The sequence below is a fragment of the Anguilla anguilla genome, chromosome 14, assembly GCF_013347855.1.
Source record: "Anguilla anguilla isolate fAngAng1 chromosome 14, fAngAng1.pri, whole genome shotgun sequence".
In the NCBI taxonomy this organism is placed as follows: Eukaryota; Metazoa; Chordata; class Actinopteri; order Anguilliformes; family Anguillidae; genus Anguilla; species Anguilla anguilla.
In genome coordinates this window covers 24,571,151-24,593,521 of record NC_049214.1, presented here as the reverse complement: position 1 = coordinate 24,593,521, position 22,371 = coordinate 24,571,151, and the positions used below count along the sequence as shown (strand labels likewise).

Below are 22,371 nucleotides of genomic sequence, written 5' to 3'. Positions count from 1 at the left end.
CAGTAGAGTAGCAGCAGTAGAGGTGGCCTGTCTCAAATAGTTAACCATTAAAGGACAGATATAGGCTAAGCGTGAGCACCAGGCTTATGGCAGTTGTTGCCATAGCAACTGCCCCGTTAAGTTTACTGATCGGCACGCGCTGTGTGTTTATAACTATAGCGCGAACGTTTTGAAGTTATTTATAGGAACTATTAATTTAGGGAATATTAATAGTTTTTACAAAGTGGCCTTTGGTCAAAAAAAAGTTAGAACATAACTGGTTTTTGAGTCGATTTGAGTCAATTGCTGTCAGGTTTGGGCTCGGGACTGTCTTCCTCTTCCCCAGCGTCACAGACAACATCATTGATAACACCATACCCTTTTTATTACAAATTAGCTACAGAGTCAAAACTAAAATTTTGTCACCGTCCAAATACTTGGGGACAACACTATGTTTGTATAGCAATGGTCTTGTACAAAAGAAGATGTGTTAAGTACTGGAGGCTAGACTTGATGTGTTCTTACTATGACTTGTTTAGATGTGTGTAAAAAAAATACATAGTAGGCGAGAAGTCAAGAAAGGTAAATATTCTCTTGAGCAATCAATTGATAATTCTGCAAAAAGAAATTTGTGTAAGCTGCGTAATGCAATTGATGTTTTCAACGAAACACTGTGGCCCGCCAGGACCAGGAATGAAGATCACTGCACTATTCTGTTTGCTAAGTACCTGCACCGGGAATACTCCAGGACAAGCCCATTGTCCATCAGCATTACCAAAGCTGTGTGCATTAGAATGAGAATACTGGGTCATTCTCTCTGATGTGAATCAGAAGAGAATAGTATTTGGTTCCGCCTTCAACAAGGAAACCTAATGCCTAGCTCCAAATAAAATGTATTGTAATGTTAGCATTGTGGGGTGGGAGGCGGCGATTAAAGTGAAATGGAATTAGGTTTATTACCTAGAAATTTACTGGCTAACGTGGGCAAAAGGAGGTGTCCTAACTTCCCCAGAACACAACAAAACAACTAGGTATGTGTGGGGGTCAGCTACACACACGCACACACATACAGGCCACACAACAATTGATTGATACTACCCTTTAATCCCACCCCATAAACACAATTCCCTCTTAAATGCCATAATTATTCCTGCCCTGAAACCTCCCCACAATCAAAAGTGACTCAAAACATGTAAGTGAGACAGGACACACACAAGGGGGAAGGGGAGAGGTGACACACACATAAGGAGGGGGAACAGACACAGACAACTGCACATAGTACAGTATTTTAATTGTGGTACACGCACAAAATATTCTATTCTAATCAAAACTCTAAGCAATCATGAGAAAAATGTATCAATTAAGGGCCCTATTTCAGGGCTTAAAATGTAACTAATGAAGGCTCCCTTGAAAGGTGCAATGGCCTTCATCATCAAAAATGTTAAACAGTGATACACAGGTCCTTTTCACTAATGCTCAGTGAGGCCTCTGACACGCAACAGTGTGACTGAATGGAGACCAGTTTAGCCCTCATGTCTTTGAAACTTAAAGGATTACCTCTGCAGGCAGCTATGCAGGCAATCCTGTTTTGTTTAGACTGTATTTGGAGAAACAAAGCCACGGAAACCAAAGGCTAACATTGTTTCCTGTGTGTTAATCGTGTTCAGGTTAATGTTTGCGGGAATAGACATTTATTTAACTATGGAATTTTGTCATGCAGTTGAATCGTCACCACAACACACATTGCGCCAAACCATGGTAAAAATGTCCCTGAGTTATTCTGTGGGGGTAATTATTATTATGTCTTGAAAGTTTGGGGGTGGGTACTGGGGGGGGGGGGGGGGGGGGGGGGGGGGGGGGGGGGTTGCCATTGTTATGAGATACCACCACGCATGGTATCTTCTGAAAAATTTTTTGGGGTGTTCATCAGGAAGTCCTGCACAGGCTGAGCAGCTGAAACAGGTTCTCTGGATGGTAGCTCTCTGGGAATGTGTTTGCCGAGGGGAGGGGGCACTGCGCCTGTTTGACATTCCAGAGCTGACTCAGACTGCTCTCGCCACACGGCCCGAGGGCAGCCAGGCGTGGCCTAGGAGCCTGTCAGGTGTGCGGGGACGCAGCCCCGCTCTCGCTGCGACTTCCTCACCAGTCGCTCAGAAACAGGTGCGGCTCCGCTCTCCTGCCAGCCTTACCACGTCTCTTCCCACGGAAACATCCAGGACACTCGGACGGTCTGTAAGAGAGGATCACTGTGAGCTGTGTGCTGGGATTGAAGCGTTGGAAAGTGAGCTCTTGTGTGCTGAGAGATTCCACGGGCTTTCTCAAGGTAAGCGCTGCCAACCGCTCTTGTTTTTAGTTGGGGTGAAACTGCCATCTCGTCACATATTCTGACGTACTCTTTGAGCATGTTCTTCTTTAAATTGAAACTAACATTTTATTTTTATAGAATACATTTTATTTTAGTTATGCCGCATTACAATTCAGTATGAAAGTAATTTGGATATAAATTAGATTGAAAATGAGTCAAATAACTCAGTAAGTGGGAATCAGTGAGAGCTGAAATATTGTGAAATTCAGACAGTTTTAAGCAACAGTTCTGGAAAATCTGTCCTTACAAGAAACCAGTGATATCAAAAAGGAACCAATGGTATGAAAAAATACACTACATTTCCAAAAGTATTTGGATACCTGAATATTACACTCATATGTGCTTGTTGAACATCTCATTCCAAAACCATGGGCATTAATATGGAGTTGGACCCCATTTGCTGCTGTAACAGCCTCCACATATTGGGACAGCTTTCCAGTAGATTTTGGAACATGCCTGCGGTGATTCAATTCCATTCAGCCACAAGAGCATTAGTGAGGTTGGGCACTGATGTTGGGCGTAAGGCCTGGCTCGCAGTCATCGCAGAGGTGTCTAATGGGGTTGAGGTCGGGGCTCTGTGCAGGCCAGTCAAATTCTTCCCCACCAAACTCAGTGAACCATTTCTTTATGGATCTTGCTTTGTGCATGGGGGTATTGTCTTGCTGAAACAGGAAAGGGCCTTCCCCAAACTGTTGCCACAAAGTTGGAAGTGCACAATTCTCTAGAATGTCATTGTATATTGTAGCATTAAGATTTCCCTTCACTGGAATTAAGGGGCCTAGCCCAAACCATGAAAAACAGCCCCAGACCATTATTCCTATTCCATCAAACTTTATGGTTGGCACTGTTTGGGCCAGTACATTTGGCACTATGCATTCAGCTAAACCCAGATTCCGCTAAACCCAGACTGCCAGATAGTGAAGTGTGATTCATTGCTCCACAGAATGTGTTTCCACTGCTAAAGAGTCCAATGGTGGTTGGCATTGTGCACGGTAATCTTAGGCTTGTGTATGGCTGCTTGACCATGGAAACCCATTTCATGAAGCTCTTGACAAACAGTTCTTGTGCTGACGTCATTTCCAGAGGTAGTTTGGAACTCTGTAGTGAGTGTTGCAACTGAGAACGTGCTACACGCTTCAGCACTCAGCAGACCCGTTCTGTGAGCTTGTGTGCCCCACCGCTTTGTGACTGAGCTGAAGTTGCTCCTATATGTTTCCACTTCACAATAACAGCATTTACAGTTCATTGGGGCAGCACTAGCAGGGCAGAAATTTGACAAACAGACTTGTTGGAAAGGCGGCAACCTATCACAGTGCCACGTTGAAAGTCACTGAGTTCTTCAGTACGACCCATTCTACTGCCAATATTTGTCTATGGAAATTGCGTGGCTGTATGCTTGATTTTATGCACCTGTTAGCAAAGGGTGTGACTGAAATTGACAAAACCACTAATTAGAAGGGGTGACCACATACTTTTGGAAATTTACTTGTAGTTGTGATCTTTTTCTTCTCTATTTTTTATCCTCTGTCCATTAATTTAGTAATTTTCTGAATAGAAATAGTCTGAAGTACTACTAGGTATGCCTGTTGTGTAATATCTGTGTAAAATATGTGAAAGCTCTCTGCATATGGTGGACTGACCCCCCCCCCCCCCCTCATTTGCTTCTGTGTCATGTGACAGGAGAATCTCCCTGCTGAATGAGGACACCCCACCAAAGCCTGCAGCGTACAAACTAACTGCATGGTCCATGGACTGTAGTGCCCATTCTCTGAAATATCAGATCACAAGCTCCTAAGACGAGCTAGCAAGTAGATTTTTAGGCAGGTGGGATTTCGCCAGTTTGACACTGTCCTGTTCCGCCCCCTGACTCCCGGACAAGGAGCCATGAACCTCTGCCTGGACAACCCCTACGGAGATGTGACCATCCCGCGGGCGAAGCTGCGGTCCCCGGAGGACTCCTCCACAGTCTTCGCCAACCCCCTGGCCCTCGACAGCGCCAACTACGGCGCGCAGTCCAACCGCAACTCCGCACTCAACCCTTACGGCAATTTCAGGCCCTCTGGCGAGGACCCGTCAGGAACCGGGCTCCAGTCCCAGGACAAGTCCACCCAGAACGCCTCGCCCTACCAGGGGAACTACACCGTCAAGGAGGAAGAGGAGGAGGTCGGCCGCTGCTACTCCTGCTGCCGCCGCTGCCGGAAGAAGTGAGCCTTGACCCCCCCCCCCACCCCGGGTGGATTTCGCGGCTGTGAGAATAGTGGGGTTCAGAGGAGCTCTGGATTGGACTGGTTTTCCCTGCTGCTTTCCTTGAAGTTGGGAACACTTTGGAAGTGGGCCTCTTCTGGGAACGCTCTGCTTCGGCACTGTACTCTGCAACTTGAGCCTGAATCAATAGGGGCCACAGCCTCACACCCTCGACCCAATCCTATAATCATAGAATCAGGCTAAAATGACACGGGAATTGAGTTGATTGATGTACCTTGTAAGCTACAGTATGTTTCATTTAGCCATTGTATTTTTGTCCCCCGTTCCCATTTTTGGCCACATGTGGCCTGAATTGTGAGCTCTGTGTTACCTCAAGAGAACGCTTGACAGGGAGCGCACTTTGAGTCCCATCATGCACCTCACTGGCTTGCTGGGAGTGGCCGAGTTTCCATGACAAAAGGCAGGCACTGCACAGAACTGAGGCCTCATTCACAGCTTTGGAGTTCTTTGTCTTTATTATCATGCTGACGATTCATAAAATGGTTTCAGCTGTGAAAGTGTGAGGAAACTAAAGGGTAGGATCAGTTTCTATGGGCCTGAGTAATCAGTCCAATCTGTGAAACACGCTCGACAGGACCATCCATTTGGTATGCAACTGCAAGGCGGCCTAAGCGGTGACCCCTGACCTCTCGTCTCTCTTGTCATGGATGAATTCAGATGAGGTGAAGGCCTGAACATCTTCTGAGTTATCACACTACTTTCTGACTCATTTGTTTGAATTTTAAGCAAAGCCACAGTGCAGTTTTGCTCAGTTTAACCCACCCTGCCGCTAGGCATTCTTCTAACTGTGTAGACGCAAGGTTCTTGAGAACAGGGGTCCACCAACCCCAGAGGGCCAGCAGGCTGCCTGCTCCTCTGCTTTCAGAGGGGAGGTTGCACATGTCCTGTCTCTGGATCTGCTCGTTCTGGTTCCCTTCATATCCAGGGGGGGAAAAAGTGAGGCGTTTGCCTGGATAGAACTTCTCAGATCTGCCATCATGGAAGCATTTGGTTCTCCTCTGGCAGAACCAGAACCCGGTACCGTAGGTATGTGAGCCCCCGCAGGTCACTGGGATCTAAAGGATGAATACATAAAAGCACTGTATATGTACACCGCTTTTATTATTTTGTATTAGACATCAACAAAATAAAATGATCCAAATACCAGAAATATGGCTGGCTTTTATTTCAAAAATTCCAAATAGGATGGAATTGAATTGCATCCGTGTCTTTTGCTTTATTGTTATTTCATTAAAACAATAAATTTATAATGTTCTCATAAAACAGAAAGAAAAATGAAACCATTTTGAAACTATGGATCTTTATGCTAAGCATTCCAATAATTCCGTGCCCAGTTTCACTCATTTATGACATCATGTTGTGGCAGGTGTGACCTAGGTAGCTGCACTACTGTGGGCCAACTGCACCAGTACAGGTTCTTACTGATGTCAGATCAGCTGACTCATCCTCAATCTCAACCCCACCCACTTTGTGCAAAACATATGTCACCATGTTAGCAGCCTGCTATGGGCAGGGCCGGGTGTCCAAGCCTGCAGTCACTGCTGTTCGCAATGCAAATAAACTGGTTCTGTCTCAATCTGTGTTCTCTGGTAGAAACCTCAGAAACACACTTGCATGAGCTTGCAAGAATTCTTCCCGAACACCTCTGTCTCTGTGCTTGTACTCGCTGCAATAATCATATTCATAATTTTAATCAGTGGAATTGAAAGCATGTTTCAGGACCATTTTAAATATGAATTTTTCTCTAGCACACCAGCCAATCCTTGCCATTTGATTTGTGCAACTGAGCATGGCAACAATGTTTCTGTAATGCATTTTAATGCTGAGGATTCTTCCTGTATATGATATTTTTGTTGTCTTTACCTTGCTAATCTTGTTGTCATTTGTCCTACTATATATATGCGTCATTACAAATTTTATTATGTTTTCCTAGTGTACAGTTTAAAATAGTAACAACATATGAATACCTTTTGGTAATATGTATAGGATCTATTTCATACAGCATTTACTGTATTTAAATGCTGAGAAAATTTACTTGGAATTTGGAGCCACTTTAAAATGGGATCACATGAACATATAAAAGCTGTCCTGTCAGTAAGCCATTTTTTAATGTGTATTCTTTCAATGACACAGCATCTATTCAGTGTGGAAATGTTTGTAGTATGTATACCTGAGGGCATAAGTCACTGTATCAAGACTTATAAGCATATTTTCCATGCGTTCCATGAATGTTTTGCTAGTTGTCTTAATGTTGCGTTACTGCCCCTATAGTGAGTTTCGCGGTGCGAAACAGTCCTCGGAGGTGTCGGCTGAACTTCCTGTTCGTACTGGATGGGAACAGCCTGCTGCCGAAAGTCTGAGCCTCACTGGAATAACCAGCCTTACCTGCCCCCCGTTCTTCCTCACCGGCCGCTCCCACGCTGCCTAAAAAAAACCCGCTCCTCCCCCCCACCGGCGCCTACGCACAGCCGAAGTGTTTACTCTTTCCGATACTATGATTTAAATGTGGCAGTGGAGCTTACGCTGGGTGTTTGTTTTCCCCCTGTGAATGCAAGTATTTCCATGGTAATTACATCAGTCTGAACTGAAAGGTCACGGTGAGGTGAGCAAACAGGGAGGGGGGTGGGGGGGGGGGGGGGGGTGACTGAAACTGGGAGAGCAATTGTGTATCAGGGCCTGGAGCATTTGGGAGCTTAAAGACGTGTAACAACAAAAAGGTGTGTGTGTGTGTGTGTGTGTGTGTGTGTGTGCGTGCGTGTATGTGTGCACGTGTATGTGTGCACCTGTGTAACTACCTGTACTGCACCTTCTCTAAGGTTGACAGTATAAACACACCTTGGTTGTGACAGACTAACAAACTTAGCCTAACCTCCTTCACCCAGCCGGGAAAAATCTCATCACAGTTCAGCATATGTAGTGTACCAACATGCCTAGTGCACCTACACGACTTTCATGGGTCAAATGCTTCACTGGTGTAAACTTAAGAAAAATAAAATCAAATAAAATAAAATGTTTTTAAAGTCCTAATGAAGATGTCAGAAACTGTGTTCATGCAAGACCTGAGAAAATGGCCTGGAAATTTACACCGGGGCTTTTCCATGTAAAGACCGGAGGGGAGTAGTCACATTATTGGCATTAATTTTTGTCCCAAATTCTTTTAGTGTGGAACAAATTGGCCACGGATTTTGGCACTATATAAACGCCATACATGACAGGCAATCTTTCTTGGAGCCAGTTCACCTGTCCTTCACAAGAGGCCAAAGTCCACAGCGCGATTCCATATCATTTCAGTCTCTGGCAAACAGAGCAATAAGGGGAACTAACCCCAGCAGGCTGTGGCATCGCCGCGCGCTTAGCACCGGTGCTAAACGCACTCTCAACGCAGTCGTAGCGGCAGGACAACATTCCTGACGATGCTCGCGCACGACGTGACTGCAAAAGATTCTCAGGGAGAAAACAGCGCTGGTTTCATAGGGTGGAGCTCAGCGTTTCTCCGTGGAAGGAAGACGGAAACTCGCGCACAAAAGAGCCTTTATTTAGAATTTGGGCCATGTGAGATATTAAACTCCATTCAAAGCCAGCCCTTCATGCGTTTCCAATTCAAATCAATGTGAGGCAAAACTAACAAACAAAAAAACACCTCAATGCATGTAATGCATTATAGTGGATACGACTGTGTCCATTTACAAATAGAACCTATCGTTTAGATATTCCAAAACGTAAAAAATGTACTAAAAGAAAATTAATGTTATAGTGTCTTTTAATATTAAGTTTGGCTATTTTACATAAAGAAACCTTCATACATTTATTTGCATATTATGACTAATTTGCACACATCCTCACCTCAATCCCGACTGATTTAGATTAACTATTTACAGACATATGCAAACGGCCATAGAAGCAGTGTGCACCACTGCGTTAGTGTATACGCTAGCGGGAAAACAGTAACTTAAAAGAAATCGTAATTTTTTCTATTTGAAGCTCTGCTTTAGTATTCTGCACTTACCTACTCACTGCCCAACAGAATGCTTTCGCTGTAAGCGTTGTCGTTGTACTCTATGCCGCCTAGTGTCCACAAGGACATATTACACAAACAAGCCTTGGCTAAGGTTAGATTGGCTATTAAGATAATATATATTGTCTTAGACTATTTACTTGCATAGAATCTCTAATTGAATGTTGGATCCTTAGATATTTTGGACAGACCCCTGTAGTGACATATTTATTGCACTATGACCTCAGCGTATCATAGCACTAGCACCATATAAAGAGAACTGTCGCTGTATATGATACTGTATAGTCAGTACATATTCACTCTGTAGGATACTGCATGTGGTCAGTACATAGTCACTGTGTAGGATATTTTGTACAGTCAGCACCTCATAGGATATTTTGCACCATTAGTACGTATTCACTGTGTAGGATACTGCATATGGTCAGTACACAGTTATTACAGGTCTGTGAAGATAGAGGGTGGATTTAATTTAATCTCTGGCAAGAACCTGATTTCAGTAAGATACAGAAGAGAACGATGGTGCTAATGATCAATGATAACGATGAAAAATCTTTCCATGTTTCCAGGTTCTTTAATGGGTGCAACAGTGGGACACGGAGGTTTAGAAAGTATTAGCATGTGATGACGATGGTCATAAATGTAACTAAATAAAAACTATTAAAAAATAAAGCTGATGAGGATGTCAGTGATAGCAAAGGAGGTGCAATGAAGACGATGTGAATCTTAAAAAACTGACAACCATTCAGTTCATTTCGCATCACTGAAAAACAGGGGCTTCAGAAGCTGAGCTAGAGACAGAAGCCCCTGCTACCCTGTGGCTGGTCTCCCAGCTCAGTGCAGTTGGATCAGGGGAGCTGACAGGTGAGCCTGCGTCCTCTTGTGCTAGGCGTCTGGGAAGGTGTGCGTGCAGGGGGGTGCAGTGGGGGGGTGGGTGGGGGCGGTGGTTTGGAAAGTGTTGGGTTTCCACGGGCGCATTGTTCAGGCTGTAAAATGATCCCCGAGCCGCCTGCACCATCTGAAGGGAACGTGAGCCAGGCTTGGCTTTCACCCTGTCGGACAGCTGGGAGAGGAGCAGAGGAGCGAAGCAGCTGAGGACGGGAGGACTGGAGGAGCAGAGACTCTGACTGGCCCGAGAGAGAGAGAGAACAGGGACCTGGAGACGGGAGGACAAACGCCACTCCACCTCCCTCCCTGGAAATACCTCTTCCTTTTCTCTTTTTACTCCTGTTTTTTTTTTGCATTCGCTCTGTTTGTGTGTGTGTGTTTTGGTGGAGGTACTGTGGGGAGAACCCTCCCTGTGTCATCCTTGCTTTCTGGGGAACACTTTCCAGCCCCCCCCCCACACTCCCAGGAGCACCGCTGCTCATCTGTGAGGCGGGGGGGTCCTCAGTGGGGCTGCACCCCACCCTGCTCTCTTCAGGCCCGACCCGACCCCGCCGCCAAGCCTGTGATGGACATTGCCATGGGAACCGCTCCGGGAGCAGGACCCCAGAGGACCGTAGGGAGCCGTTAGGCAGCGGAGAGGGACAAGGTACGTACATCGCCGCATTTCGGGCGGTTTACCTGCCCCTATGTTTTTACCATCGCCAACTGGCAGAATTTCAGCCTGAACTTGGCGCTGCCGGTATCCCCGGAGACGCCCTTTAGAAACAGTGCCCTTTCTCTGTTGGCCCAAAAGGCCTGCGCTGGGTGATTGTTCTCACTTCAATAACCTGCGTCTGAGTATGAGGCACACACAGGTCCCTGGACACACCTGGCACTTCTGAAAGTCCTCCGCTCAATGCCGAACTGTTTACTTACACTGATGCGCAATATACGTGTGTGTGTGTGTGTGTGTGAGAGAGAGAGAGAGGGAGAGAGAGTCATACTGACTTTTTTAATATAACATTATATAACATTATAACATATAACTGCTTGCTATGAAAAACGGAACATAGAAATTTTTAATTGCAAATTTGTAATTGCAACATATTATGTGCCGTGCCTCGTTCGCCCAATCCATTGTTACAGTACTTCGTCCTCTGAACCTGTTCATATTCGATATCGGTTTTATCCTGCATGCGATCCGATTAATTATTCATGCTGGGGAAAGCTGATACCAGAGGATTTTTCCTGCAACTTTTTATGCGGCGATTATTTTTGTCTCAAACTGTACATTAGTGGAATATACAGTACATTGTTGCTTTAACACAGTGTGATTATAAGCAAGCACTGGCCCGTTAAAACCTACCTTTTGTGTGTGCCATCTGCTTCAGCGCAGACAGCAGGGCTCAGATGGAAAGTGGATAGGCCCTCCGCTGTCTCCGTTTGCTGGATTAACTTGTCTCGTTCTGTTGACCTACGGGCTCAGATGAAACGCAGGAGGGCACAACTCTGTTCGGCCACCATTTTATGATATGAAACCCTCGCAAACTGTCTTTCCCTCACACCACTCTAATTATTTAAGGAAGATGAAGGGAATATGAAATCTTGATCGGGGGGGGGGGGGGGGTGTTTGGGGTTGCTGGGCAGGGAGCGGTTTCGGCATCGCGCTCAGTCAGTCCATCTGATAATGTTGGCTCGCATTCACCAGGATGTCCGAGGAAGATGTGCAAGTGCCAGACGTGCCCCCAGGGGGCGACGTGGAGCTGGCGGCGGAGCAGCCGTCCAGAGACAGCCGCAAGCTGGACTGCATCATCTGCTATTCGGCCTACAACCTGAGCGACAGGCTCCCGCGCAAGCTCTACTGCGGGCACACCTTCTGCCAAGCCTGCCTCTCCCGCCTGGACACCGTCATCAACGAGCAGGTGGGCCGCCCTGCCTCACAGCCAATAAACAAGCTCCTCTGCTCAGAGAACAATACACGGGCAGCACTGTGTACACGTGCCCCACAAACACCACTGGCATCCTGTAAAGAACACACACAATTCACATCAAGCCAAACAAATCAACCTGCTCTTCACAGGGTCTCTGTGCCAAACAGATTTCCTATCAATTAGGAAAAAAGTGAACTGTTTCGCAAAAGAATTTAAGCAGTGGCTTTAGTCAGTGGTTGGCTTGTGGCTTAAGCAGCTTAATTTTCTACTGATGGTAACTTTGATAGTGAATATTGGCTCACAAACATACTAAACCTCACTCGTGCCTGCGTGTATAAGTCACTTATGAGCTGGAAAAACGATGCGTTGGTGACAGTGTCATTAAATATGATGATGGGAAAACAAGGTGTGTTGGACGGCAGTGTTGAGTAGTAGTGTTGAGTAGCAGTGCTGGGTAGCAGTGTTGAGTGGTAGTGTCGAGTAGCAGTGTTGGGCAGCAGTGTTGGGTGGCAGTGTCGAGTAGCAGTGTTGGGCAGCAGCGTTGAGTAGCAGTGCTGGGTAGCAGTGTTGAGTAGCAGCGTTGAGTAGCAGTGCTGGGTAGCAGTGTTGAGTGGCAGTGTTATTAAACACAATGTGTTCCGGCCTCCCATCTCCAGCAGATGTGGATCCCGTGTCCGCAGTGCCGGCAGAACACTCCCTTACCACGCGGGGGCGCCACAGTGCTGGACCTCGACCTGTCGGCCTTCCTGGGAGTCAAGGCGGAGCTGGACAACCAGCGAATCAACACGCGGCAGGGGGGCGGGTCTCAGGTGGAGCACAAGGCTTCCTTTGGAAAGCAGCCAATCACAGAGCAGCCCCCTCCAGCTTGGGGTCAGGGGGCGCTGGCTGTACCCCACTTTCGGAGGAGCCCCTGCTGCAGGCGATGCGTCTCCTGCTGCTGGTACTAGAGCCCAGGGATGGAAATGGAATAATGTGGAAGACAGTCATGAGGGCTCAGTCTGCCTCACGTCTCCTTTTTCACACTGTTCCCTAACCCTCCCCATCCTGCGTCCTATTGGTCCTTTCACACTAATGGCAAGCCTCCCCATCCTGCATCCTATTGGTCCTTTCACACTGATGGACCCTAATCCTCTCCATCCTGCGTCCTATTGGTCCTTTCACACTGATGGACCCTAATCCTCTCCATCCTGTGCCCTATTGGTCCATCATAGTGTTTCCTGTGCTTGGGACCAAATACGAAGGTCGGACATTTTTATGTCTTCAACTCTATTCTGTTGTAATTCAAGTGAAGATAAAACCTGTGAAGCTACATGGATGGACTTGATCAGTTGGACTTGGGCTGGTATGTCTAAAGGACATGGGCCTAATCATCCACCCCCACGTCCACCACTGTTTCAGATTTCCTGCTCTGGGCGGGGCACAAGGACTGCCTCCAACCACAATGACCAATGAAGGGTCACCAATAGCCACACAAAATGGTGGCGTCTATGCAAACTGCTCCACCTGGTGGCGGTACAAGAGAAGAGGAATTTAGTCTAATCTAGTTAAGATTACTGAATTATACATATATAACCATATATATGAGTTATTTGAGACTGTTGTCTTTTGCTGGTATTAATGGGTGTAACTCTGTTCCATCTGTCATGTGCAGATTCTTAATTTAGTGACTGAGAAAATTCTTGTTTCCTATGTTAATGATTACAACTGATAAATGTACTTTTTAGCAGTTACCTCAAAACAAGAGAATTAATAATAATTCAAGGAACCACACATTTTATTTTTCATGGTTTTTTATTACATGAAAATATCTGTGTGGACAAAATAAAAAAAATGACTTGAGTTACAAAAACTGGCCGAATGGCTGATAACAAAAATGGGGGTTTTTCCCGTCCAATCAGACTGCAGGAAAGATCGTTCAAAATGAAAACTGGTAAAACAAAAAAGCATGGGAAAAAAGTAAGAGATATATTTGTTGAATAGTCCTTGTGTTGCCATGACAGCATCTTTCATGCAGACACAGTTTGCAAAGAGCAACAGGAGAAGCACTTTCTCAGAACCTGATCTATACCTGTGCTTGACCATCTATACCCGTTCTTGACCATCTATACCTTTGCTAGCTCACCACTATGAAGGCAGTTGCTGTTATAAAGGACCCGTCACTAAACTGTGTGCAGCTGAATGTTAAATCTCAGACACCATATTATGTGAAATACCAGATATTATCCAGAACCAACGTCTCTCTTCTAGGGCCAGTGTGGAGTTTTATTCAATTCAAATTATTCATCTACTCCATTAGAAACCCTTTCAAAACCTGTAGTCCTTAGACTGAAACCTCAAACAATGGGCACTGATGCAATAATAATGCAATAGGCCGACAGACCCTAAACAGCTGGAGTTGGCAGCCTAAGGTTGTCATAGTGACACCTGGTCAGTACACAGGCCCCGATGTGGAGAGAGGCTGGATATCAGCCAATCGCAGCGATGGAGAAGGGGGTGGGGGGTATATCAGCCAATCGCAGCGATGGAGAAGGGGGTGGGGGGGGGTATATCAGCCAATCGCAGCGATGGAGAAGGGGGAGGGGCGGGGTGTATCGACCAATGGTCACTCGGAGACCCAGAGTTTGAAGGTGCGGTCGTACGAGCAGGTGGCGATGAGCTGTCCGTCGGCCGACACGTCCAGCCCCATCACCTTCCCCTCGTGCCCCGCCAGCGTCTTGAGCGGGGACCAGCCGGGGTGCGTCCACACCTTGGCCGTGTTGTCGTACGCTCCCGTCAGCAGGTAGTGACCGTCAGTGGCTGAGAGGGGGAGCCAGGGGGAAACAGAGAGTAAATAAATGACAACGGGAGGGACAGAGCGACACAGAGTGCAAGGGAGAGAGACGGAGCAAGAGACAGGAATATTGAGAGGGAGAGAGACAGAGCGAGAGAGAGAGGTGGAGAGATTGAGAGGGAGAGAGTCAGAGCAAGAGACAGAGAGAGATGGAGATATTGAGAGGGAGAGACAGAGAGAGACAGATATTCAGAGGAAGAGAGACAGAGTGAGAGATAGAGAGAGAGATGGAGTGAGAGCCTTGTAGAAGATGGAACAGACGCACACGGCGAGCCGCTCTCCTCCAGGGCTACTTACGCTGGAACTTCACTGAGGACAGAAGGTTCTGGTGAGCGGGGATGGTGTAGATGCACTTCCTCTGCCGGAGGTCCCAGACCTTGCAGGTGTTATCTCCACTTCCTGTCGCCACGTGAAAGCTGCAGTGGAGAGAGAGACAGAGAGGTGGAGAGAGAGAGAGACAGAATCTGAGTGAGTGAGTGTGTGCGTGTGTTAATATTATAAGTTTTAATATGGGAGGGGGCTCATAACATCATAACGTCTGGTTTAATATGGGTGGTTGTTAAAATACGGAGAAGCCGGCCTCTTACCCGTTGGGCGAGAAGTCGATGGCGTAGATCTCTTTGAGGTGGCCCTCCAGGAACATGACGCAGCGCCCCGTCCGCAGGTCCCAGATCCGGCCGAACGAGTCCAGACCCCTGCAAAGCCGGGCAGGGTGGGGCATTTAGGGAGGGGTGCAATGTGAAAAGCCGGAAAGTTCCTCCAGCCCCCGAGTGGGAGGAGCCACTGCCTGTCATCAGCGGCTCACTGAATTTAACGAACTGGTGACAAGCAACATTTTTCAACTGGTTCATACAAGTGACTGACAGCATACAATGCTCCGCCCACAATAGGGTTAATGAAGCCTCATTCTCCAAACTGTGTCAGAAACACAGTGTGAGAGACTGTGTGAGAGAGTGTGCCAGAGGCTATGTGAGTGGTTGTGCCAGAGGCTGTGTGAGAGGCTGAGTCAGAGACTGTGTGAGAGGCTGTGTGAGAGACTGTGTGAGAGGCTGTGTGAGAGGCTGTGCCCAGAACTATATACCCCAGTTCATCTGGCTACACTACATAAGTCACCCCTGTACTCTGTCCCATTAGCACACGCCACACCCGCTACAGGGCTCAGCACAAAGGACCCTGCCAGGCAGACCCTCTGAATTCCAGCCCTTGATGTCAGGCTGCCCAAATTTCCAGAGACAAAGGGATTCCCGCATGAACTCCCAATCACAGCTGAGCCAAGGGGCTCTCTGTCCCCCTGAGCCGTTAGCCTAATTACGACTCTTTAATCACACTGTAAGAACAGGCCCCTTGTTGCGAGGCCCCGCCCACCTTGGCCTGTCCCAACTAAAACCCCATGTGCTTCATTAACTGTCCTCTGATCGCCATGGCAACCTCCCGCGGCCAATGGGAAGAGGTCACACCGAGACCACGAGGTACTGGCTGCTTCATTCAACGTGTTCACAAGAATGTTATTTTTAGATAGACAAAAAGAGCAGGAAATCTGCGTGATTCGATTAAAGTGGGAGAGGTCACACGGAAAGTTCCAGATTCTTTTGAGGGTCTTTGGCCCTCGTTCCTCATTTTAGTGCTTAATATGGTAAAGCTGACTCTTAGTACGCTCATGAATGAAAGCGACAACTACTAGTAACAAGTCCTGCTCAGAAGGCGTAGCGACTACCAAAGCAGACTCTTGTTCCTACTACTCTGCGTGAGAGCCCCCCTCCCTCCCTGAACACCCTGCAGGGACTTAGTGTGTCACTCAGGGCGCTATTCTCCACTGCGCACTACAGTTGCATACACCACAAAGCCCCCCACAGCCACCCCCCCCCCCCCCCCCCCCCCCCCCCCACAGTAGGAGCAGCTAGCCCACGAGACTCCCCCCCAGTGGGAGGAGCTAACCTACGGAGCCCACCCCCCCGAAGGGCGAGGGGTGTGTCTACGTACCCGGTCCCTGCAAGGGAGCCGTCGGGGTGGAAGTGCAGGTCGTGCACCCCCTTGCTGTGGCCCTCCTGGTGGAGGATCTCCTCCTGCGCCTCCAGATCCCACAGCCTCCAGGAGTTATCATAACTGGGGAGAAAGAACAAGGGGGTCGGATTCTGCTTAGCCACAGCCCTCAGGGACAAACCCTAAACTTCTAAGGGCTACCCTTCTCTAATCTAACAGTTTTTTTAAGTGCTTCCCCTCAGCTAAGTAACTTTACTGCTCATACAGAAGCACTTTTAAAAAATAGTGTTTTAAAGTGCTATTGCGGGATATCCCAGAGGGTAATCAGTGAAGACTCCTGTCAATATATCGATCAAAATGTGACTGAATGTTTGACTGACGGGCAGAGAAAGAGGGGGAGGAATGGGAAGACAGGGACAGAGGGAAAGCGGGATCAGAGAAGGGGTAAGTGAGAGAGAAAGACCAGAGACAAGAGTGAGGAAAGGGGGGAGTCATTTCAGAAGGAGGGATGAGGGGAGAAAAAGTGAGAAAAAGTGATGGTAAAAAAAAAGTGAGTGAGGAAAGACAGGAAGAGGCAAAGCATTGTGGGAAGAGTGCAGAAAAGCCGGCGTTGGTCCTCTCGCTCCTTACTCACCAGGTGGTGCCCAGGAAGCGCCCGGAGGGGTGCCAGGCCACGCGTGCCACCCGCATCGAGTGCCCCTCGATATCGGCCACCGGCTCATCGCTGCAGGCAGAGGGCAGCACAGAGCAGTGTCACATAATTCAGCATGCGAGTGAAAACCTGAGACTGCCATTTACTTTAAGGCTTCATACTCATATGGTCATCTTAAAGGGATAGTTCACTCTCTGGGGTCTTAAAGGGATACTTCACTCTCTGTGATATTAAACGGATAGTTTACTTTCTGGAGCACACACGCACACACAAACACACACACCTGTCCAGACTCCAGAGCTTGACTGATCCGTCAGTCGCACAAGAGGCCATGTTGACATCGGCGGCGTCCAGAGACAGTGTGGCCTGGGGGTGGAAACTGATGGCCCCCACGTTGGTGTTGTGTCCTGAGGGAAGTCATGTGACCAAAGTCAGACGGGTACACTTCAACCCCTTCTTATCTTCATATACTGAAATTGTGCTTTATTGTAGTGCTGGACTTCTTTATGAAAAAGGTATTGTATTTGGATAGTATGGAAAAAACTTAACAAGGCTTTCATGAAACAAACTTAAAAAACGGGACACTGATTAATACAGATAAGACAAAATATTTACCCCTTAAAGTGCGGACGAGGCTGCAATCAGGGACTGCCCAGAGCTTACAGAGACCACTCCTGAGAGAGAGAAAGAGAGAGAGAGAGAGATGGCGATGGAAAGAGAGAAAGAGCAAGAGAGAAAAAGAAAAAAAAAAGAAAGATAGACATCAGAGGGTAGCCAATTATCTTTTTTTTTTCCCACTAACAGTATTAAATCAGAATTACTGTGGCACCATTCTGAACATTCTCTTCTATTCCTCGATAAATGCCAAGGTTCAGAGAGTACAACTTTTTGCCTTAAAGAAACCCTTTGCCTTCTGAGCCAAGGACTCCCTCTGTTCACATGATATATGGCCACTGGCAAAGCAGCTCTAAACCCTTCCTGCTTTAGTATTCACTGGCACCAGGAATATAATCCAAGTAGGGGTTGGCGATATGGACTCCTTTCAGGCGACTGTGACCACATTTTACATTATTTGTTACAAAATTAATGTAGAACAGTGCTTGTGAAATTGAACTGAAACAGAAGAGAATCCTCGAACGTGGCACAGACCGTCAGCAAACGTGTCCGTGAGCAGCATCGGGTCGCTGGCGCGTGAGAGATTACAGCGCGGACGCGCTCAGCCACTTACAAAGGCACATTTCACGTGCTAAGCACGCCAGAAACAGGCAGAGCTACAACCGTTAAGCAACAAAGATCAAAGAGACCTGATAGCCCGATGACGTGTGCGGAACATCGTGTGACACCAGTGAATCAGCACCAGCGAATGCCGATAGCAGCAGATAACAGACCGGAGCATTTCAGGACACAGTACCCGTAGAACCATGTCAGGACAGACACAGTACCCGTAGAACCATGTCAGGACAGACACAGTACCTGTAGAACCATGTCAGGACAGCTAAACTGAGCGTAACTGCTGTACATCACCCACCCCAAATTCACGACATTACATCCAGTTATCAGAGACTCCTATCCAGAGCGACTTATAATGAAAACAGAAGAACTGAGGTTTGCAGATAGGCTCCCTGGCTTTTGCCGAAACTGAACGTGTCGATGCACTTCAGTGCAGGCCAAAGGGAGGGGGAGGGTGGAGTGGGGTGGGGTACTCACCAGGACGCCGTCACCAGCAGTTTGGAGTTGGGGCTGAACTGGCAGGAGGAGATGGGTCTCTCGTCCCCAATCTGACTGCAGAAGTTATTCAGGCCCTGGAGAGACAGAGAGGCACTCAGGAGCTGCTCTTCCACAACGGGCCCAGTGATGCCCGCAGAGAGGAAACCCCGGGGCATTGTGGGAGACGCCGCTCACCCTCAGCGTCTTGTGGAGCTCCTGCTGACGCACGGTCCGGGAAGACTCGGGGATCTCCTTCTGAGCGCGAGCTGCATCCAGCCTCTTCACGGCCCTGTAAGACGCACACACGCGCACACGCACACACACACACACACGCACACACACACACAAAACACCCTGTAAGCCACACACGCAAGGGCATAACACACGGAAAGCAGGCAGCCATCTTTTATTCAACTTTCATGCCCCTGTCTGAATTCAGTGAAGGCGGGTGGGGTGAGGGGGGCAGGTGGGGAGTGGGTGGGGTGAGGGGGGCAGGTGGGGAGCAGGTGAGGTGAGGGGGGGCAAGCAGGGCAGCTCACTCCAGTTGTCTGGCCACTTTGCTTGATTTCCTCTCAGTGCCACAACATGGAAGAACTTAGCAGCCAATCAGCTGAGGCAATTTACGCCACATCTATAGCCCATTAATAGGTATCCCCCCAGAGTAGACTGACAAGCTATTAAAGTCTGTGCAGTTTGTGTACAGACTTTAATAGCTCGTCTTTCATGACAGGAAAAACCAACGGCAAGTTGTTTAATTACGCAAACTGAATCGTTTCAGAAAAAAGAGGGTCTTAACATGCATGATCCCAGCCACATTTAGCGAGCTTAGTGAGTGGCCATCAGAACAGATGCAGTCCAACACACCTCATACAGTCACTCATTTGTGTTACATGGAGGGGAGAACACCCAGGTGACTCGACCTTTACCTGGGCAGAGAGTAGCGAGCCAACCACAGACGAGCTTCCTTTAAAGAGGTGGGGCCTTCATGGTACCAGGTCTGCTGGCACTGCAGAACAGAGAGAGGAAGAGGAGGAGTATAGAAGATCTGAGGAAGAGGAGTACAGCAGCCCTGCTAATAACCTATGGGCAGCCTTTGGCTGAACCAGTACACACAGTAAGCACTGACAGGAGTACTTCTAATGCACATTTCAAGGAGTTTTCAAGAAATGGAATTCGGTACAAAAAATTTCAAAACAGTCATTTATTCTAAAATAGTTTTGGGTGGATGATACATTCAGTAGCTAAAGAAAACACGTTTTATATAAACCCACAGAAATCCAAACATCAGTTCAAAAGCTGAAGCGCTTTTACTGCCCTGAATTATTCTTAAATTTCAAATCAAAGCACTTTCATGCTTTTAAAGGACAGAAGGCCCGTATGGGCGGGGCAGGGGACCCTGTGGCGTGGAACGGAATGGCGCACATACCTCTTCTTGAGAGCGCTTCCCTTTCTCGTCTTCCTTTTTGGATTTCTTCAGGGCATCTGGTCCCACCACAGACAAGATGTTCCTCAACCTGGCGTAAAAAGAGCGGGAGGGAGGAGAAGACATGAGGAAATATGACAGAGAAGGACATTATAGACAACAGAGAAGTCATGACCTGCGAGAACCAAGACATCCACACCGATTAGGAAACAAGGCTCAAATGCTGCCTGTTATGAAAACTTATGAAGAGCTGGCCGTTCAGCAGCCCTCCTGAAACACAGCAAATGGCGCCTGAATTTGGACAGGAAAATGTACCCACATGAACCCTAAATGGAAGCGCTCAGGTGCTGTAAATCACCAACTTCCTAAAACAAATCAAAAAGTTTTGCTTATCACAATAGTGCACCATGATTGGCTCTAATCTGAAGACCTTGTGTGCCCCATGCCCAGTAAAAACAGAAGCCACTTGGCTTCCTCACCTCTCTCGTCTCTCAGCAGGCCCCTCCCCGAAGAGCGTGATTGGCTCTCCCAGAGCCCGCAGGCAGGCTTTCACCTCGGCGTCGTCGGTGGAGACGGTGATCTGCCGCGCCCGCTTCCTGCGCTCAAACTCAGCCAGCACCTCCGCCTGCCGCTCGCTGACACGCTCCTCCATCTCCATGCATTCGCCTGAGGAGGCAGGGGGAGAAGGTGCTTTTAGTCAGGGATAGAAGGCGGTTTTAGTCAGGGGGAGATGGTGCTTATAGTCAGGGGGAGAGGGTGCTTATAGTCAGGGGGAGATGGTGATTTTAGTCAGGGGGAGAAGGTGATTTTAGTCAGGGGGAGAAGATACTTTTCATCAGGGGGAGTGATGCCCAGGGCTGCCTGTGTGGGGCAGCAGGATTGGGGGGCAGGCATACTGACCGCTGGAGATGTTGATGTTGCCGGCCTCAATCCCCGCCTTCACCGCCTCCCTGCCGGAGCTGGCCGAACCCTCGCGGGCCAGCCGCTCCCGCTCCTTCTCCTCCAGGCTGCCATAGAAAATCCGGGTTTTCTTCGCCACGGGGACATCCTCGTCGTCCGACATCTTGCTCCTGCTCTTCGCCTCGGGGTCACGACCTGCAGCATTAAACCACATTTAAAATCTGACTAAATCACTGTCGCACCGACACACCTGGGGCACGTCCTGCAGCTTGGAGCCAATGAGAGCCGTGCCATTTCTGGAGGGAGTATTGTAGAGGGAGGGATGCGGGCCTGTGGTCTGCTTGCAACAGCTGTACAAGTGATGAATTTCAATATTGCCATTCGTTAATCTCAGTCCTGTTCAGGGGTGAAGTGGCTAATCTCAGCATCCACCAATGTGTAACACTCAACTGGATGACTGACACCAATAATTTGTGCCAGAGCACTCATAAGCTCAAGTTGTTGGGGATACATTTTAGCCAGAAAAAATGAGGACCATTTCTATGGCTAGATCGGGGATTTTGCTAAAACACTTAGTAATCTTACAAACACCATGTTGTATCGTTTTTAAGGAGCACAGTGAGTCAAAACCTTGATGTTAAGATCTCATCTGCAAGATGGCACCTCCTACAGTAAAGCATCCTCATTGTAGTGCTTGGGCTTGGTTTGTTCTACTTGGTTGATATGAAACACTGCTCAACACTACTTTGAACACAGCAGAAGCCAGTAATTTTCCAAGAAGATATCCAAACCAAATACAAACCTGGTGCAGACTGAGCTATGGCAGAAAAGGGGGTTTCATGGTGACATGGCCACTGGCAAATATCAAACCATAGCTCTGTTACTAGGGGTACAAACTGGGTTGCAAGATACATAGTCTGGCAGTCTCCACCTACTTTCTGAGCAAACGCAGGATTTGCTTTAAATCAACTAATTTCATAGCCAGCAAGAATATGAATTATGACCAGCAAGCAAGCTACTCCGCTACTCACAGGCGATTAAACTAAGTTGGAACCTTTCTCTATGTCAAAAGAACACTAACCGTTCGCGCAAAACTAGTTGCAGTATTCCCAACTCAAAACACAGGTCACTCAGCTGCTGGTTAGCTCGATAGCTAGCCCTCTTCATTCTGACATTTGGCAGAAATCCAAGCAAACCACAAAAAAACGACCGACCATTCAAGTGTCATCGTCAACGTATATTTATACTACTACAATCTTACCCACATATAAAAATACACATTTAACTCGACACTGAATTGGCTAATTTTACAAGCTTGCTACGTACCTACCACGACCAGGCTTCAGACGAAACAACCGCGTTTCGGAAGACTATGTTGCACTGGGAAGTATTTGCGAGTGCGCCACCTGGTGCCCTGGAGAATGGTTAAAAAGTATCAATCTCACTTTATGACGACTGAA

At 47.7% G+C, this 22,371-nt stretch overlaps 3 protein-coding genes across 6 annotated transcripts; 2 read left to right on the top strand and 1 right to left on the bottom strand.

Annotated features, from left to right (window-relative positions):
* Positions 1-1,995: 1,995 nt before the first annotated feature.
* si:ch211-202f5.3 lies at positions 1,996-6,711 on the top strand. The gene is made up of 2 exons (XM_035390193.1): positions 1,996-2,302; positions 4,025-6,711. The coding sequence occupies exon 2, from the start codon at positions 4,229-4,231 to the stop codon at positions 4,550-4,552; it is 324 nt and encodes a 107-aa protein (XP_035246084.1). The 5' UTR covers positions 1,996-2,302; positions 4,025-4,228; the 3' UTR covers positions 4,553-6,711.
* A 2,868-nt stretch (positions 6,712-9,579) lies between these two features.
* Positions 9,580-13,332, top strand: si:ch211-202f5.2 (uncharacterized protein LOC795181 homolog). 2 transcript variants are annotated; one of them, XM_035390476.1, is made up of 3 exons: positions 9,580-10,155; positions 11,197-11,410; positions 12,079-13,332. In XM_035390476.1, the coding sequence occupies exons 2-3, from the start codon at positions 11,198-11,200 to the stop codon at positions 12,364-12,366; spliced, it is 501 nt and encodes a 166-aa protein (XP_035246367.1). In that variant the 5' UTR covers positions 9,580-10,155; position 11,197; the 3' UTR covers positions 12,367-13,332. The 2 variants fall into 2 exon arrangements, with proteins under 2 accessions (XP_035246367.1, XP_035246366.1); XM_035390475.1 differs by having other exon boundaries at positions 12,076-13,332.
* On the bottom strand, positions 13,192-22,339 carry prpf4 (PRP4 pre-mRNA processing factor 4 homolog (yeast)). Of its 3 annotated transcripts, none has more exons than XM_035390468.1 (14): positions 22,242-22,339; positions 20,912-21,106; positions 20,491-20,677; positions 20,015-20,102; positions 19,515-19,594; positions 18,784-18,877; positions 18,589-18,683; positions 17,497-17,555; positions 17,165-17,288; positions 16,864-16,953; positions 16,230-16,352; positions 14,837-14,944; positions 14,547-14,665; positions 13,192-14,215 (listed from the first exon to the last, which is right to left on the bottom strand). In XM_035390468.1, exons 2-14 carry the CDS (start codon positions 21,072-21,074, stop codon positions 14,022-14,024), a joined length of 1,524 nt encoding a protein of 507 aa, XP_035246359.1. In that variant the 5' UTR covers positions 21,075-21,106; positions 22,242-22,339; the 3' UTR covers positions 13,192-14,021. The 3 variants fall into 3 exon arrangements, with proteins under 3 accessions (XP_035246359.1, XP_035246358.1, XP_035246360.1); XM_035390467.1 differs by having other exon boundaries at positions 22,238-22,335; XM_035390469.1 differs by lacking the exon at positions 22,242-22,339 and adding an exon at positions 21,993-22,013.
* Positions 22,340-22,371: the final 32 nt, after the last annotated feature.